The sequence below is a fragment of the Hypanus sabinus genome, chromosome 25, assembly GCF_030144855.1.
Source record: "Hypanus sabinus isolate sHypSab1 chromosome 25, sHypSab1.hap1, whole genome shotgun sequence".
Lineage (NCBI taxonomy): Eukaryota > Metazoa > Chordata > Chondrichthyes > Myliobatiformes > Dasyatidae > Hypanus > Hypanus sabinus.
Window position 1 is genome coordinate 25,464,393 of NC_082730.1, and position 18,561 is coordinate 25,482,953.

The following is an 18,561-nucleotide window of genomic DNA, read 5'->3' on the forward strand; positions in this document are numbered from 1 at the left end:
TTACGTCCTTGCATCCTCCTTATGGAAGGCAAATGGTACTCCTTTGTTCAAGACCGGTAATAAGAATAATCCTGTTTTTCCCACCAGTGAATATTAGATCAGTGGGAGGATTCTTAGAGACAGGATTTATGAGCGTTGACTGTTTAGGGATAAGTCAGCATGGCTTTGAGATGGGCCAGTCATGCCTCATAAGCCTGATTGACTACTTTGAGTAAGTGACAAAACTGATTGATGAAGGTAGAATGGCAGACATCCTGTACATGGATTTTAGTGGTGCGTTTTACAAGGTTCCCGTGGCAAGCTCCTTTGGAAAGTCAGGAGGCATGGCATCTTGGCTATGTGGATTCAGAATTGGCTACAGAAGACGAAGGGTGGTGGTTGATGGAATGTATTCTGCCTGGAGGTTGGTGACCAGTGGCTTTCTGCGGGGATCTGTTCTGAGAAGCCTGGTTCTTCGTGAGTTTTATAAATAACTTGGAGAAGGAAATGGAAGGGTGGGTTAGTAATCAGATGACAGAAATGTAGATAGTGTAGAAGGTTGTTGAGGGTCACAGTGGAACATTGACAGAATGCAGAGCAATGCAGAGAAGTAGCAGATGGAATTTAGTCTGTAGAAGTGTGAAGTGATTCACTTTGGAAGGTTAAATTAGAAGGCGAAACACAGAATTAATGGCACGACTCAATGGAGGAATAGAAGGATCTTGGAGTCCATGTCCATAGATCCCTCAAAGCTGCTACACAAGATGATAAGGTGGGTGGTTAAGAAGCATATAGTGTGATGGCTTTCGTTAGTAGGTGGATTGAGTTCAAGAGCCACAAGGTAATGTTGCAGCTCTATATAGCTCTAGTTAGACCACACTTGGAATATTGTGTTCAGTTCTGGTCCCCTCATTATAGGAATAGGTGGAAGCAGTAGAGAGGGTGCAGAGTGCAGAGGAGATTTACCAGAATGCTGTCTGGATTAGAGAGCGTACTTTATGAGGAAATGTTGAGCAATCTGTGGCTTTTCTCTGTGGAGTGAAGGAGGATGAGTGGTGACTTGACAGGTGTACAAGATGATAAGGGGCATAGAGTGGACAGCCAGTGCTTTTTTCTTAGGGTGCCAATAGCTAATATGAGACGGCAGACATCTAAGGTGATTGGAGGAAAGGGCCGGGGGCCAGGGGAATGTCAGAGGTAGGTTTTTTTTTCACACAGAGAGCGAAGTGTGTATGAAATACATTGCCGAGGGTACTGGGGCTCTTAGGAACATAGATGAGAGAAAAGTGGAGTGGGGGGGTGGAGGGGAGTTAGATTCATCTTGAAGTAGGTTAAAAGGTTGGCACAACCTAGTGGGCCAAAGGGCCTGTACTGTGCTGTACTGTTCTATGTTCCCAGAAGGGTGTTTCTCCCCTGTAAAGAGAAGGGTGGGAAATAGAGAGGTGAAAAGGGGTTGGGTTTTCTGATCCCTAAGGGCACTGAAGAGAGGGATGGGAGTTTCCTTTTCATTATTCCAGTGTGATATATAAAGCACAATCACTGAATCCTTGTGACTACGTTTTACCTAGCACCAGAAGTGGTATTTATTTATTCAGTGGTACAGCACGAGGTTGGCCCTTTGAGGCATGTCACCCCAGCAATCCCCCACCCCAACCCCGATTAACCCTAACCTAATCACAGGACAATTTATAATGACCGATTAACTTACCCTGTATGTCTTTGGACTGCGGGAGGAAACCAGAGCACGGGGGAAGGCGTTGCATACAGAGCCTACTTACATAACAGTGGAAGGGACACTTCCCCTTCCAAAGGTGCTACCCCTCCCTGACACCCCATACACCCTCAACTTTGGTCCTCGCCCGGCACTCAGCTCTCACCTGTGGCTCCAAGTAAGTTGTCTGCATGCAATGCTGGCCCCCGCTTGGGGAAATGGCTTCGACAAACCAGGTGAGAGTAGCCAGCAGGATTTTTTTGGACCCTCGGTGACTTCAGACCTGTCTACCCAAAACATGTGGAAACTGGATTCGGTGGACTGCGCGGAGGAAAGCACCAGCTGGTTTGAAAGGCAGGAAGGCATTTCCCTGCGTGCGTTTTGGAGCACAAGGAGTACAGGAAGGTATGTGGATCGCCCTAGGCCACCCACTGCATCCTGACCTGTCTCTGGCCATCTTGACTCTCATCTCGCTGCTGGATCCCAATAGATCAGGACGAGAGAGTGAGGTTGGCGACCCTGTGCAACTCTCCCTCACTTCAATCAAACTCACACGCCAGTCACAAAACCCACACCCAAGGACGTCAGTGTCCTTGTTGCTCGCAATGGACACACACGCAGACCCACATAACAGAGGCGGAATTGAACTCTGAACAGTAGAATGCCCCAATCTGTAATAATGTTATGCTAACTACTATGGTACCGCTGCCTCCCTTTTATAAATTTATAAATGTTTATAAACAACAGAACATTTTATCCCTCTTGCTTATTTCCTTCATATAAAGCAGTGAACTAGATAGTGGTCTGATGTGTAATTGTTGTGTATTTAATATTTCAGTAGTATTTGAGTAATCTTGTGTGTGTGTATGTGTGTATGTGCGTATAATATAGGATGATTAAGCCTTGTTCTTTAAGTAATTCATTATGGGTTTTGTATATATAAATGCATGAATAACATAGGTCCTCATGGTACCATGTGATACGTGTGCGCTTTGCTTAAAAGTAAACAAGAAGTTATACTTATATTTCGGATTCCCATGTTTTCCTTTGAATAGGTTCAATGTTTTGAAGTTACAAAACATAACAGTAATAGGTCAGTGTTGACTGGGATGTGGAAGCACGAGTTCCCGAAATGGTAGAAAGCCAAATTTAGCATCTTAATTTGTGATTTTAAAAAAAACAGGGAACTTTGGCGATTGCAATAATACTGGATGGGGGAAGGGCCAGAGGGAAGCAGTGAAGGAAGTGTGCACTTGCAAGAACTAACTTTGCAATAACTTGTCCTATCAAAACTGAAGAGCCTGGCTTTGTCACATAGCCCATGCAAAGCTTCCCGATTTCATTCTGTTGCTGATAGCACTGGGTAATAAAAAAGTTCCAGATTTATGTCCCCACCCTTTAGTCTAGGCTGATCCACACCCTGCAGATGGAGTGCTGCACTATCGGTCATGCAGTCTATTGGGTGAAGTGCTTAGCCAGGATCCCATTTGTTCTCTCAGGCCCCATTACATTGTTCAAAGAAAAAAAGAGGATCCGCCCTGGGTAACCTCCAAACAGCAAAACACATTAGGTAGTTATCGTACTGATGTTTATAGATTCTTGTTGATGCTGCATTTTTAAATTTCTAAAATATAGCATTAACCACTAAAGTATTTGAACATTATATGAAGCATCATGTGTTCTCTTGTTCCTTTCTGTTTTAAATGCGTGCGCACACACTGACTGCTTGTGACCATTCTGGACCTGCTTTTTAATGCAGGCCCTTGTGTAGCGTTTGGATAATTGGGTCTGGAGCTGGCTTTTTCCTTCTGGTTGTGGCCAGTGATCAGGAGGGGTGGTCGGGGTCACTGAAATCAATATAGGTGTTGTGAACTTCTCCATAATCATCTGATGGGGACAGACCCAGCAAGTGAGGGTTGACTGGCTCACAATACTACTAGTAGATTGTGCACTAGTAATCTTAGTGCTATTGGTTTATTATTGCCACATGTACCCGGACACAGTGTAAATCTCATCTAGTATACAGATCAAACCTTTACGCAGCTAGAATAAGCTAGAGCAATAACATTGCAGAATAAAGTGTAAAAGCTACCAAAAAAAGTGCAGTTGAAGTAACTTATGAAGTGCAAGATCATAGCGAGGTAGATTGTAAGGCTGAGAGTCCATCATGTCGTACAAGAGGTCTGTTTAAGAGACTGATAACAGTGGTATAGAAGCTGTCCTTCAGCCTAGTGGCATGTGCTTTGAAGCTTTCATATGTTAAGAAGGGTATTTTGACCAGCACTGTAATAGCAAATCGGAAGAAAAACATGCCTGATGGTTAAATGGTTAACCAAATTATAGAACTATCCACTTACTGGTAAGTAGCAAAAGTACTTTAAATATTCCAAGCAATCTCTGAGACTGCTTATTGACATCAGATTTACTCTGTATTTAAGCTGCAGTTGGGTATCAGTAGAGGAGGTGTAGCTGGAAAAGGGCAGAGGGAGTTCCTATCTGTGTTTGCACTGGGAATACTTAATTTTGCACTGTTGAGGAAGGTTTGCTCTGCCAAATCTTGTCTATATCTTGGGCAGGCATGACATGTCCTTATGTGTGGAGTATGTGCATGTGATTAAGTTTACTGTAATAATTCAGCAATAGTCCAATATTACTGTTTAGATGAAATAGTCTGAGACAAGGATATTCCCCCTGGAGGTTAGACAGATATTTCAGAAGACTGAGCAGTGACCTCAATAAAATATACACAATTCTTAAGAGCTTTCACAAGATAGAAGTGCAGTTGGTGTTTTGCCTTGTATCAAAAACAAAAAGCCATAGGTTTAATGTGAGAGATGGCAGGTTTAAAGGGGAACTGAATACTGAGGCTTTGGGCCTACTCCGGACTACTCCAGGGATTTTGATCTAAGGACTCAATTTGGCTTGAAATGCTGTTGTAGTTGCTCATTTCTATAGTTTGCATGATTAGTTTTTTTTTCTCTTTGCGCAGGGAGGTTTGAGGTTAATCTTTTTTTTATTGGGTTATTTTGGGTTTCTTGCTCTGTGACTGCCTGTAAGCAAACAAATCTCAAGGTTATATAATTTATGTATTCTTTGATAGTACAGCAAATGTACTTTGAATCTTTGAACTGAAGAGAAAGATCTTCTCACACAGCGAGTGGTGATATTTGGAATGCAGTGGCAGAAGAAGTGTTGGAATTTGTACACTTAAGGGGCATTTAGACTGGCATGTGAAAAGGTTATCTAGGGGAGGATTTAGAACTAATCAGTGCAAATTGTGTTTGTTTTTGTGGGCATTAAGGTTGGTGTGGATGTAATTGCTGGAAAGGCCCATTTCTCTGCTATTTGAATTTAGCTTCTTACAACTATGTCTAAAACCAGGACCATACTCTCAAAATAAGGAGTTGACCATTCAGGAAAATATTGAGCAAAATATTTCACCAAGATTGTAGTAAATCTCTGGACTCTAGAGAACTCTGAAGGATTAGTTGCTGAATATATCCAAGGTGGAGAATAATAGATGTTTGCACATTAAGGGAATATATAACATACTAAGTACTTAATCTAAGGGCTTGTGAGAGACACTGGAGTAAGAGGTAGAACACAGAACATAGAACCGTACAGCGCAAGAACAGGCCCTTTCAGCCCACAAAGTTGTGCTGAACCAGCTAACAAATAATAGTGAATGGCAGAGCAGTTATGGGGGACTAATCCTACTCTTGCTGCCATTTGCTTCAATGAAGATAAAACAAAAACTGCTGGAAATGCAAAATACAAACAGAAAATGTGGGGCCAGGTAGCAGCTGTGGGAAGAGAAAAATGCTGATAATTGAGATTGAAGCTGAACCATTGCAGCAGATTTGGCAATGGGCTGTAGTGTGATGTCTCTAGTTGATGCAGTCTTAGGAAGGAAGAAAGCCTTTACATTTATCATAAATCTCAGTGAAATTTTAGGGCACTTTGCACTGATTCACTGAAGAAGCACTAATTCGGAACACCTGGTACACTTTGGCCGTAAGAAACATTTGTACATCCTACAACCCGTGCAGCCTAGCAAGAGAGGCAAAAGCTTCAGCAAAATAGAGAAGAGAAAGTGGAAAATGTCACGGAATAGGGAGAGGAGAGCCGTCACGCGTGTCTTGTGACGGACACACATTTTGGTCATGTTTCTATTTACAAGTTGTTCAAAGCTATTATATTTCTGAGTGACTGCCACACAGCTGGCTGTGAGATAGTGACCCTTTCAGTTCAATCACAAATGCCAGCTTGAAACTTGTGCTTTGAGGATTGAGAAAATTAGGGGAACACATGATTCAAAAAAGCAGAAGGGGAGGTAACTTAACTCTCACTCATTTTCTTGCAGGACAGGATGTTAAATCTTTTAAATGTTAAACCTTTTGAAATAAAAATAAGTTCAGAACTCAGCCCCTTCATGTCATGTATAAATATATATTAAAGCAATATTATGAAGAATCCCACCCTTTGGGACGCGGCCCTGTGGACACGAGTTTTCATTACTGTTGCAAGCTGAAGTGTTGTGGAGAGCCGTTTCATCGGGATAACAAGAGCAGCTGTCAGAGGCCTCTGAACTCAGGTGATAGCTCGCTCTCTGTAACTTTCTACATGCTGAGTTAAGAGTCAGGGAAGAGGCTACGGGACATCCATGCCTGGAGCACCAGACTCAAAAACAGATACTTCCCCAAGCTGTCAGGCAGACCAACACCTCCAGTGGTTCAAAGTTCCATTTAATATCAGAAAATGTGTACAATATACAGCCTGAAATTCTTACTCTCTGCAGACAGCCTCAAAACAGGAGAAAAACCCCAAAGAACGAATTACAGAGAACAAAAATACAAGAACTCCAAACCCCCTCTGCCCTCTCTAATTGCACAAGCAGCAGCAACCCCCCCACACACTTATTTGAGCATAAAGCATCAGCATTCCCACCACCCACCGTACAAGCAACAGCAAAGCCCCCGAAGAGAGACCATGGTCTATAGTACTTAAAAACTAACTGTTCATTCCAATAGTACGACAACTCTTAGACTCACTCTTACTAACAAGGGAGAGACAGATATGACCCTTCCAGAATGAGATGGGAGACAAACAGTTGCTGTTTTGATGTTACAGTCACATTCTGAAGCATTGCTTTTTATTTTGAGTTCCTGGCTCGAGAATCGGCTACAAACTGTAACTCATGAGAGAGGGAGAGGGAGAGGGAGAGGGAGAGGGGGGGGGGGGAGGAGAGAGAGAGAGAGAGAAAAAAATCACCTCAGTTCAGAGGCCTCTGACAGCTGTTCTTGCTGTCCCCATGAAACGGCTCTCCACGACACTTCAGTTCACCACTGTAATGAAAACTCGTATCCACAGGGCCGCTTCCCGAAGTAGGTGGCACCTGCAAATAATCAGGCAACCTGGACATAGCTCCAGGAATGGGAAGACGCCGGCGTGCAGAACTATGGTTTGATTGCCACTGTAGATCACAGACTCTGACAGGACCCCAGCCATCTTGAAAAGTAAAGTAGAGACAGTAGAAAAGGAAGAAAACTGCTTCACTGATGGGCTGGGAGAAGCTCTCTGGTGCTTCCACCCATTAAGCCACCCCACCACACACCCAGCACCACCCGTACTATATCATTTCCTATCAAAGTGACCTTATGGACAGAAATCAGGCTATGTATATAAGCTAATCTTATATACTTATATTTATAATGTTTTATTATGTTCGTTATACTTATTGTGTTTTTTTAATGCTGCATTGAGACCAGAGTAACAAACATATTGTTCTCCATTACGCTTGCATACTGTCGATTGGCAATAAACAGTCTTGAATGTTGAATTTTTTTGACACCCTGCATTTCCAGTTTTAATTGCAGTCGACGGGTGGTTTGGAGAAAGGCACGTTCTTAGGTGGCAGGTCACTCCTTTAAACATTTCATTGAGGCTGTGTACTCAGATATTATCTCTGTTCCATCTCTAATTCTGGCTATTTGGATACTTGGGCCTTGGGAAATCTGGCTGATGGAGAGTCAAATGCATGTACAAATGCTGATTCAGAGCTGGGAGAACGGAGAGTGCTGCCATGTGTTACTCTAAAGAGAACTCGTCCCACATTGCATGCAATCAGACCCATCAGCCAGATCGATGTGTACTTTACACGCTGATTATAGTCACCTCTTGAAATCAGAAAACTACCCTGTAAGATGGAACTCCTCTCCCCGTGCATGGCAAGATAGCGTAGGGGTTAGCATAATCCTTTACAGTGCCAACAACCCAGGTTCAAATCCACTGCTGTCTGTAAGGAGTTTGTATGTTCACCCTATGGCCGTGTGGGTTTTCTCCAGGTGCACCAGTTTCTTCCCATATTCCAGAGACACAGGGGTGGTTAGTAAGTTGTGGGTGTACTATGTTGGCGCTGGAAGTGTGGCAACTCTTGCCCCCAGCACATCGTTGACGCAAACTAAACGTTTCAATGTATGTTTCAATGTTTCGATGTGTATGTGACAAATAAAGCTAATCTTTTAATGCCAAGGACCCATCCCCACCGCTTCAGGTAATTTGACTGGGTACCTGCCTCTCCCTTTTCCCACCCTTGCAGTTTTTGCAGTGGGTATTATCTTCCCCACTCCACTTCCACATCCAGTTGACATCATAAGACCCACCCCTTTTCATTCCTCTACCCTGCTTTTCTCTCCTCCCACAGCATCCACTCGTTCAGCCAAGTAGCATCTGATGTCTAGATTAATAAAGTGGGGCAACTAATCTGTTTCCGGGTCCAGTGAACCAGGAGGATATAATCTTCCAGTTTGAAGGAGATGTCCAGGATGTGAAATTTTTAAATTACGCCTATGCATCTTGATGAGAAAGGTCTGAAGTCTGTTAAGTTTGCAAAGTGAATTTATTCCAACTCCACCATGTTGTTGAGGTGCGAGCCAGATTCAGTGCATCCTTATGAATGGTCTGAGCCGAAAATGTTGACTGTTTATCTCCTCCATAGTTGGTGCCCTACTTGCTGAGTTCCTCCAGCATCTTGTGAGCATTTCCAGCATCTGCAGTGTCTCTTTGGTTCCGAATTTAACATAGTTGGTCATGTATGCCTCATGTTACTAAAGTTACATTATTTGCAAAATGTTTACCTAGGAAAGCTCTGCGTTCAGCAGGATTCAAGCGTGCTAACAAAAATATGCTTCTCCATTGCCCATAGGTTGAGACCCACTTGGAGAACCCCACCAAGTACCACATCCAGCAATCGCAGAGGCAACAATTGAAGCAGTTTCTCTCCTCCAACTATGGCAACAAGATGGCTATTCAGTCCCTGGGGCACTCACACTCTCCTCAACCTTCAACCATCTCGCCTGGCTTGAGGAATGATCATGGACTGTCTGGCTCCACTGGAAACAGTGCCCCTAATAGCCCCATGGCTATGTTGAACATTGGCTGCAATTCAGAACAAGAGGTACAGATTATGTGATATCAAACAGATTTTCCAAGTAAGAAAATCTAAAATGATGAAATGATGAAACCTCCCCCATTCCCTATTATGGAATCCTTACACAACCACGCACTCTCTAACCTGCTTACCAACTTAATCACCTTTTACAGCTCAATTGTATATTTCCCAATTATGTACTCTACCCTACCTTAGTTTCATTTTGACAGGGTTTTACTGTCAAACTGTTATCCAGTATTATATATGCAGAAATGGTATACTGAAGGTACATTTACCATGTTGTTAATTCTCTTTATTTAGATGAGTGAAGTAATTGAAGATATAATTAGCCTGGAATCCAGCTACAATGATGATGTTCTTGGCTACAGGGACCCCATTGTTCAGATGCCAAATACAGTAAGTCTCCAAAATGGTAATCACTCCTTTGCAGGACTGGGAGAGATGCACTTGAGAATAAGATCTTAAAAAAAAACCAGATCTTTTATAAATGATTAATTCCCAGCCTCTGCACTTGATGCTGAAATAACTGCAAAGTGTATTTTTTGAAGGCTTGGGAACTGGTTACAACATTGAGCTTAATTGGGTGAATGGATGCAGCTGATGGATTCCTCCCAGCCAGTCCTCCAACCAATTTTCAGTAAAGTTGAGCAAAGACTAAGTTTGATGTTAATTGACCAATTGAAATTAAAGTTGTGCCGGAAGATTAATCTGCTGCAATGGGATTTTGCTTTAAATGCAGTACTGTGCGAAAGTCTTAGACATATATAGATATAGTTAGGGAGCCTAAGTCTTTTGTAATTTATGTATTGCATTGTGCTCCTGTCACAAAATAAACTAATTTCATGACAGATGCGAGTGATGATATACCTGATTCTAATATGCATCTTTATTGTGGACTGAAAGTGGGAAGGGAGCAGCAAGCTTTAGTGAGACTTCCAGCAATGATCAATAAACCAATTGTTTGGAATCAAATGACCTTGCCTGGTGTCTTGGGGCTGGGTTTGCCTGCACCTGTGCCAACTTCCGTCCCTAGCATCCTTCTCTGCCACTTCTCCCATGACACTCTACCCTCATGATCCCAACATCCTTTGCTCCCGCCAGATTTACAAACTCACTCTCTGCTCCACATTGACAAATGCAGTGCTGTGAAAATGAACACAATAAGACTTGAAATATTAGGTAGACTCTGCTGATATCAAGCGGAGACTAATTTTTTTACCTGTGAGGATTTTTGGCATGTTTCCCATCCATTTAGTTGCAATTGATGCTGCTTTATGAAAAAAAGATCAAGTGACTTTTAAGAGGCAGACACATTGAGATTAAACAGATTAGCTTGATTTGTCATGTACATTGAAGCATCAAAGCATACAGTGAAGTGCATCATTTGCAACAAAGGCTAACACTGTTCAAAGATGTGCTGTTGCTTCTGGCTTCAGTATAGCATGCCCACAATTTACTAACCCTAATCCAGACACCTTTGGAATGTGGGAGAAAACCAGAGCAGCCAGAGGAAACCCACGCACTCACGTGGAGAACGTACCCATTCCTTACAGACAGCGGTGGGAATTGAACCCGAGTCGCTGGTGCTGCAATAGAGTTACGCTAGCTGCTACCCTACCATGCCACCCATGAATTAAATAACTGGTTAATTGTTCTTGTCTGCGCACCCAGAGGGGCTGTGTACTTATGATCATACTCGGTCGTACTGACCATACTGAGTGGGACCATAAGACGTAGGAGTAGAATTAGGCCATTTGACCCATCGAGTCTGCTCCACTATTCGATCATGGCTGATTTATTATTCCCTTCTCCCTGTCACCTTTGTCATTATTGATAATCAAAAACCTATCAACTTCTGCTTTAAATATACCCAGTGACTTGGTTTCCACAGCTGTCAGTGTCAATGAATTCCACAGATTCACCAGACTGTGACTCAAAAAACTCCTCCTAATTTCTGTTTTAACGGCACATCCTTTTGCTCTGATATTGTTTCCTTTGGTCTTGAACTCTCCCACTAAGGGGAACTTCCTCTCCATGTCCAGGCTAATATTTTAAATATTTAAATATTTGGTAGGGAGGTTTCAATAAGATCCCACCTCATCCGTCTAAACTCCAGTGAGTACAGGCTGGGAGGGGAAAAAAAAATTCCTCACATGTTAACCCTTTCATCCCTGGAATCATTCTCGTAAACTTCCTCTGGATGCTTTCCGATGTCATTCCTTAGATTTGGAGCCCCAGAACTTTTCACGATACTCCAAATGTGGTCTGATCAATACTCAGCATTACACTCTTTCTTTTATATTCTAATCCTCTCAAAATGAATGTCCACTTTGCATTTGGCTTCTTCACTCTGGATTCTTGAAGTGAATCTTTAGGGAATCCTGCACGAGGACTCTTAAATCTCTTTGCAATACCAGTTTTTATATTCCCTCCCCGTTTAGAAAAATAATTGATGTCTTTATTCCTTCTATCAAAGCACATGACCATACACTTCCCTACATTATATTCCATCTGCCACTTCGTTGCCTAATCTCCCAATCTACCTGCAAACTACCTGCTTCTCCAATGCTACCTGCTATTTTACTGATCTTTGTGTCAACCAGAAACTTAGCCACAAAGCCATCCAGGTCATTAACATATAATGTGCAAAGTAGAAAACCAGTACTGACCCTTAGGGAATACCACTAGTCACAGCAGCCAACCAGAAATGGTCCCCTTTATTCCTACTCATAGCTTTCTGCCCATCAACAAATCTTCTATCCATGCTAGCACCTTATTTGTGATACCGTGTGCTCCTGTCTTGTTTAGCAGCCTTATATGCCACAGTGGTGGAGCCTTGGTTTTGTATGATGAGGAGCAAAGTTTCCCAGTTCCTATCAGTTTTTGGATTCTGCAGCATGAGGTAGCTTAACTGGATTCCATAAAAGGACAAGTCCTGCAGTCATTTTACAGGGAAGGACGAGGTTCAGTTCAAAAGGAGCCGAGAGTAGTCTTCGAGAGGCCAGGAGAGTACTGCTAGTAATCCCAAACGCACAAAAAGAAAAAAAAATCTTCTTATATATGTGGTTTCTTTCACCATCTCAGGATGTTCCAAAGCCCTTCACAGCAGTTAAATACTTTTGAAGGGTATCACTGTTATAGAGTAGGAAACCTTGTTGCCACATTGACACAGCAATCTTCCATAAATAAAATTATGAAATGATCATATCCTTTTTTCCACAGTTATTTTGATTTAAATTGATTTCTACATTCCTACAATTCAACAACTGCCCTACTTCAGCAGGATCTAGTGGCCATGAAATGCTTTGGAATGGCCAAATTACATGAATATATTAATGTAACTTATAATACAGCTCTTCATTTTGTGTTCTATTCTTATCAGCAAGGCTGAGGGGAAGAATTTGACTTTTTGCAAAATTGTGTCATAGGATCCTTACCTGAGGGCACCTCTGGGACACTGTTTACTGATGCACTAGACAATAGACAGTAGGTGCAAGAGTAGGCCATTTGGCCCTTCTAGCCAGCACCACCATTCACTGTGATCATGGCTGATCATACACAATCAGTACCCCATTCCTGCCTTTTCCCCATATCCCTTGACCCCCCTATCTATAAGAGCTCTATCTAACTCTCTCTTGAATGCATCCAGAGACGGCCTCCACTGCCTTCTGGGGCAGAGCATTCCACATATCCACCACTCTCTGGGTGAAAAAGTTTTTCCGCGTCTCTATTCTAAATGGCCTACCCCTTATTCTTAAACTGTGGCCTCTAGTTCTGGACTCACCCATCAGCGGGAACATGCTTCCTGCCTCCAGTGTGTCCAATCCCTTAATAATCTTATATGTTTCAATCAGATCCCCTCTCATTCTTCTAAATTCCAGTGTACACAAGCCCAGTCGCTCCAACCTTTCAACATATGACAGTCCCGCCATTCCTGGAGTTAACCTTGTGAACCTACGCTGCACTCCCTCAACAGCAAGAATGTCCTTCCTCAAATTTGGAGACCAAAACTGCACACAATATTCCAGGTGGGGTCTCACCAGGGCCCTGTACAGCTGCAGAAGGACCTCTTTACTCCTGTACTCAATTCCTCTTGTTATAAAGGCCAGCATGCCATTAGCTTTCTTCACTGCCTGCTGTACCTGCTTGCTTGCTTTCATTGACTGATGTACAAGAACACCTAGATCTCGTTATACTTCCCCTTTTCCTAACTTGACTCCATTTAGATAGTAATCTGCCTTCTTGTTCTTGCCACCAAAGTAGATAACCTCACACTTATCCACATTAAACTGCATCTGCCATACATTTGCCCACTCACCCAACCTGTCCAAGTCACCCTGCATTCTCATAACATCCTCCTGACTTTCACACTGCCACCCAGCTTTGTGTCATCGGCAAATTTGCTAATGTTACTTTTAATCCCTTCATCTAACTCATTAATGTATATTGTAAACAGCTGCGGTCCCAGTACCGAACCTTGCGGTACTCCACTGGTCACAACCTGCCATTCTGAAAGGGACCCGTTAATCGCTACTCTTTGTTTCCTGTCAGCCAGCCAATTTTCAATCCATGTCAGTACTCTGCCCACAATACTGTGTGCCCTAATTTTGCCCACTAATCTATGTGGGACTTTATCAAAGGCTTTCTGGAAGTCCAGGTGGCTCTCCCTTGTCCATTTTCATAGTTACATCCTCAAAAAACTCCAGAAGATTAGTCAAGCATGATTTTCCCTTCATAAATCCATGCTGACTCAGACTGATCCTTCTACTGCTATCCAAATGTGTCGTAATTGCCTCTTTTATAATTGACTCCAGCATCTTTCCCACCACTAACGTCAGATTAACCGGTCTATAATTCCCTGTTTTTTAAAAAAAGAAAGTAATGCTGACACATCCAATTTTCCCTTCTTCTGAAATTATAGGTTAAAACATATCATATTATGGTCACTACCTCCTAATGGTTCCTTTACCTTGAGGTCCCTGATCAAATCCGGTTCATTGCACAACACTAAATCTAGAATTGCCTTCTCCCTGGTAGGCTCCTGTACAAGCTGTTCTAAGAATCCATCTCAGAGACTCTCCACAAACTCCTTTTCTTGGGGTCCAGCACTATTCTGATTCTCCCAGTCTACCTGCATGTTGTAATCCCCCATGACAACTGTATCATTACCTTTGCGACATGCCGATTTTAACTCTTCATTCAACTTAAAACCTACATCCAGACTGCTGTTTGGGGGCCTGTAGATAACTCCCATTAGGGTCTTTCTACCCTTAGAATTTCTGAGTTCTATCCATACTGACTCTACATCCCCTGATTCTATGTCCCCCCTCACAAGGGACTGAATATCATTCCTCACCAACAGAGCTACCCAACCCCTTCTGTCAGTCAATCTGTCCTTTTGATAAGATGTATAACCTTGAATATTCATTTCCCAGGCCCTGTCTGCTTGAAGCCATGTCTCTGTTATTCCCACAACATCGTACTTGCCAATTTCCAACTGAGCCTCAAGCTCATCTACTTTATTCCTATACTTTATGCATTTATATATAATACTTTTAATTCGTTACTCCCCTCTCCTTTCATATCAATTCCTATTTCACTTGGCCATACTGTATGATCTCTTCTTGAGCTTTCTACTCCATTGATTCTGTTGTCCTTTTTAACTTTTCTTATTTTCACTTTCCCTTTAACTCCCTCCTTATATTTCCAGTTCATCCCCTCCCCCCCCCACTACTTAGTTTAAACACATCCGTGTTGCAGTGGCAAAGCTGTCTGCCGGAATGCCGGTCCCCCGCCTATTAAGGTGAAACCTGTGCCTTTTGTACAATTCATCCCTACTCCAAAACAGATCCCAGTGGTCCAAGAATGTAAATCCTTGCTTCCTGAACCAGTTCCTCAGCCACACATTCAGATCCATTATCTCCCTGTTCCTGCCCTCTCCAGCACGAGGAACTGGAAGCAAACCAGAGATAGCCACCCTGGAAGTCCTGCTTCTCAGCCTTCTTCCGAGTTCTCTGAAGTCCCGCTGCAGAATGTCCTTCCTCTTCTTCCCGATGTCATTTGTGCCGACATACACTACCACTTCCGGCTGTTCACCTTCACCCTTGAGGATTCCCTGCAATCGGTCCGTGTTGTCCTGGATCCTAGCACCAGGGAGGCAACACAGCATCCTTAAACCTGAGGTCATCCAGTTCTTTCTTCAGTGCTGGAACATGCTCCTTCAGAAGCTGAATCTGGACACACTTTCCACAGCTGTAGCAGCCGGGGGCACTATCAGTATCCCTGACCTCCCACATCTTGCACGTAGCACACTGAATCAGCTTAGTGGTCATGTCTTCACCCTCTGCAATTCTGTCTGGCGTAATCTCCCCTCAGCCTCCTTGCCGAAGACTCTCGAGCCAAAGACTAGCACTTTTCACACCAGGCACTTCCCTCGATCAGGCCACTTCCCGAAAGTGCAACACTCCCTTGATATTGCCATTGCAAGTCAGCCTGAATTACCTCCTCAGTCTCTAGAGTCAACTTAAGTTGAACCTACTGTCATATGTACAAGTTGGTGAGGTATAGGTTCAATAAAATAACTTACTTGTAGCAGCATCACAGATTCAGACTAGACTCTAAGCATAAGTGATATAAGGCAATGAAGAGAAATAAAAAAGCTGTCAAAATACAAGGCATTGGTACAAAAATAAATCACAATCAGAGTCAAGTCCAAGGTAGTTCAAAAGAGATGCTCCATTGTGATCTGTTGCTGCGGTAGGGTTAGGGCTGTGCAGATCAGTTCAAATGTCTGATAGTCGTACAAAATAGTATTCCTGAATCTGGTAGTGTGAGCGATCCGGTAGAGCAGGAGTTCCCAACCTGGGGTCTACGGACCCCTCAGTTAATGTTAGGGGTCAATAGCATATAAAAAGCTTGGGAACCCCTCTGTTAGAGGAAGTGGTTGAGGCAAGTATATTAACCACATTTGAAAGGCACTCACACAAGTAAATGGATAGGAAAGCTTTAGAAAGATGTGGATCCAAGTTGGGAATGTGGGAATATACTCAGATGGGCAAGTTGGGCCAAGGACCTGTTCCTGTGTTGTATGACCCTATGACCCTACTGCTACTATCCTTTAATGTCATTATAACCTTCTTTGTCATCTGCCTGTTTCTTTCTGCTTTATTAATGGGCTGTAGATCGGGTGTCTCAATTGCTATGCTGCCTTAGATAAGACCACTTCTGTAGATTGAGGGACTTCTGCTGAAATAGTTAACAGTTTAGTCAGGGTTTCAGTATAAGGCAGTGCCTCAGTGTTGCAGTCACCAGCCTGTGTCAGCCAACCCTTGTTACAGTTGTCTGAGTTTCTCACTGCTGCCAAATTGAAGTGTACACAATTTGTTACTAAATTTATTGTCAGTGCCACAGTGGAAAGGTGGCCAAACCTGTTGGGATTTCCTCATGTTTGCGGGCACCATCATACATTGTCAGTTTATGTATCTCTAACGGTCTGTAGGAATCCACGGTTCTGTTCGAAAAAGAGAACTGCATTGGTGATTTGTGATTGTCCTCCTAGTAAACCAGGCTTTGTCATCCTCCAATACTTCCCTGCAACTCTGCCACGGGTGCTCCCAAGTCCGGCTGTGGAAGGAGGAGGTTTGGGCAGGGGGCTAGCAACTCCATCCCGTAAAAACCCAGAGCTACAGAAGTGCCAACAGAATGAACTCCAAAGACCTCATTCCTGGGAGAGGAAAGATCCTTGCCTAGAAGCCATACGAAGTGTGGTGAAAGCAGAAGGCTCAAGGCCAATTAACCTTCCATCGGCCCAGAACAGAGAACTGTGTCACATTCCTCTTGGTGGCCTATGCCCCAAATGGCTGATGGGCTTAAGAAGAATAAGAATATCTCTCTGCAGTACTTTATGTGGTTGATCACATAAGCTTTGTCAAAGGCATTTGTTCCCTCAAATTCACTGTATTCGAAGCATTTCCGGCAGCGATGTCACATCCTGTTTCTAAGTGTAGGCTGACAACACCCATTCACCCTTCCAACACCTGCCTTAACCATTTCAGTATCTCTGTGTCATTGAACTGATTAGCTGATTTCTGAACTGGGACAAGCTGCAGTCTCTTGCACTTTAACATCAGCAAGAATAAAGCTGCAACACGGTAGTTCATTTCCTGCCGCTGCCTGTAATGATTTTGTACGTTCTCCCTGTGACCGCGTGGGTTTCCTCCAGGTGCTCTGGTTCCCTCCCACAGTCCAAAAATGTAGCAATTGGTAGTTAATTGGTCACTGTAACTTGCCTTGTGATTAGGCCAGGATTAAATCAGGGCACTGATGTGCGGTACGGCTCGAAGGGTTGGAAGCCTATTCTGCGCTGTATCTCAATACAATAAAATGAAAAAGTGAAATAAAATAAAATAAAGTTCTGGACTCTAGTACAATCTCCACAGCTTTGCCACTACTTGTATTATCCCTGTCTGGCCGTTCTCTCAGGATGTTGCTGCTGTTCCTCGCCACACCTTGTGACAATATCGGGCTGTTTCTTCAGCACCTTTATTTCTTTTGCAAAACCAAGATGCTAGCATGATGCTCAAACCAGCACAGGTGGAAATGTGGAAGGAGCCGGCTGGATTTGAACCTGGAACCACTCACCTCAAAGTCCAATGCTGATGCCACTACACCACCAGCTGGCTCTCTCAGGATAAAGCAGATATTAATGAATAGGAGGCCTAGAAGATTAGAGAACTTAACTGAGAAATGGATGGATAAGTGAGGGGCAGGGTGTTGGCATCAGAGACCCGAAGAATTTGCAACAAAATCTAAATAGTACGAATGTAAGAGAGAAGGAATGTGTGGGGACCATCGCCACAGTTAAGTGTAATCTCACAAATGTGATATGATGTACTCTGACTAATTTTAAACTGCAGTGAATACACAACAAAGGCATGAACTATCTGATAAAAATACTGTGGGACCCATCTATCCCAGCTGTTTCACAACTAAAAATGAATATTTGTTGAGGCTCCCTGAATTACTCTGACTATGAAATATACTATTTTTGGCATATGCCAAAGTCTATATTATCAGAGCCACTGTTGCTGTTCTGAACTCTGAGAATATAAAAATGATGGAACAATTATTTCTTGTTACAAATAATCTTAGAGTAGGTTAAAAGGTTGGCACAACATCATGGGCCAAAGGGCCTGTATTGTACTGTAATATGTTCCGTGTTCTACAATTTGTACTGAAAGTGGCCTTGAGGAGTCACATAAGAGCTGCTCTTGCAGAAAGTCTGCACTGTTGGCTTGTAATTCATCTGCTCCCTGAGCACGATGTGAATGTGTCTCATATTCCTCACTGGATTCTTGTGGAGAGTTGAGATTCAGTATGGGCCAAGCTGAGTATAGTTTCCAGACTGCCGACCATTTTGGGT

General features: G+C 43.1%; 1 protein-coding gene across 7 annotated transcripts in view; it reads left to right on the forward strand.

The window, feature by feature from the left end:
• tfeb (transcription factor EB) overlaps nucleotides 1-18,561 on the forward strand; it is a 158,407-nt gene that overhangs the window by 109,488 nt on the left and 30,358 nt on the right. For all 7 annotated transcript variants that reach the window (XM_059950356.1, XM_059950350.1, XM_059950353.1 and 4 more), the window contains 2 exons: nucleotides 8,895-9,146; nucleotides 9,441-9,536. In XM_059950356.1, the coding sequence (XP_059806339.1) occupies nucleotides 8,895-9,146; nucleotides 9,441-9,536 (348 nt within the window). The remainder of the gene's footprint in view (nucleotides 1-8,894; nucleotides 9,147-9,440; nucleotides 9,537-18,561) is intronic.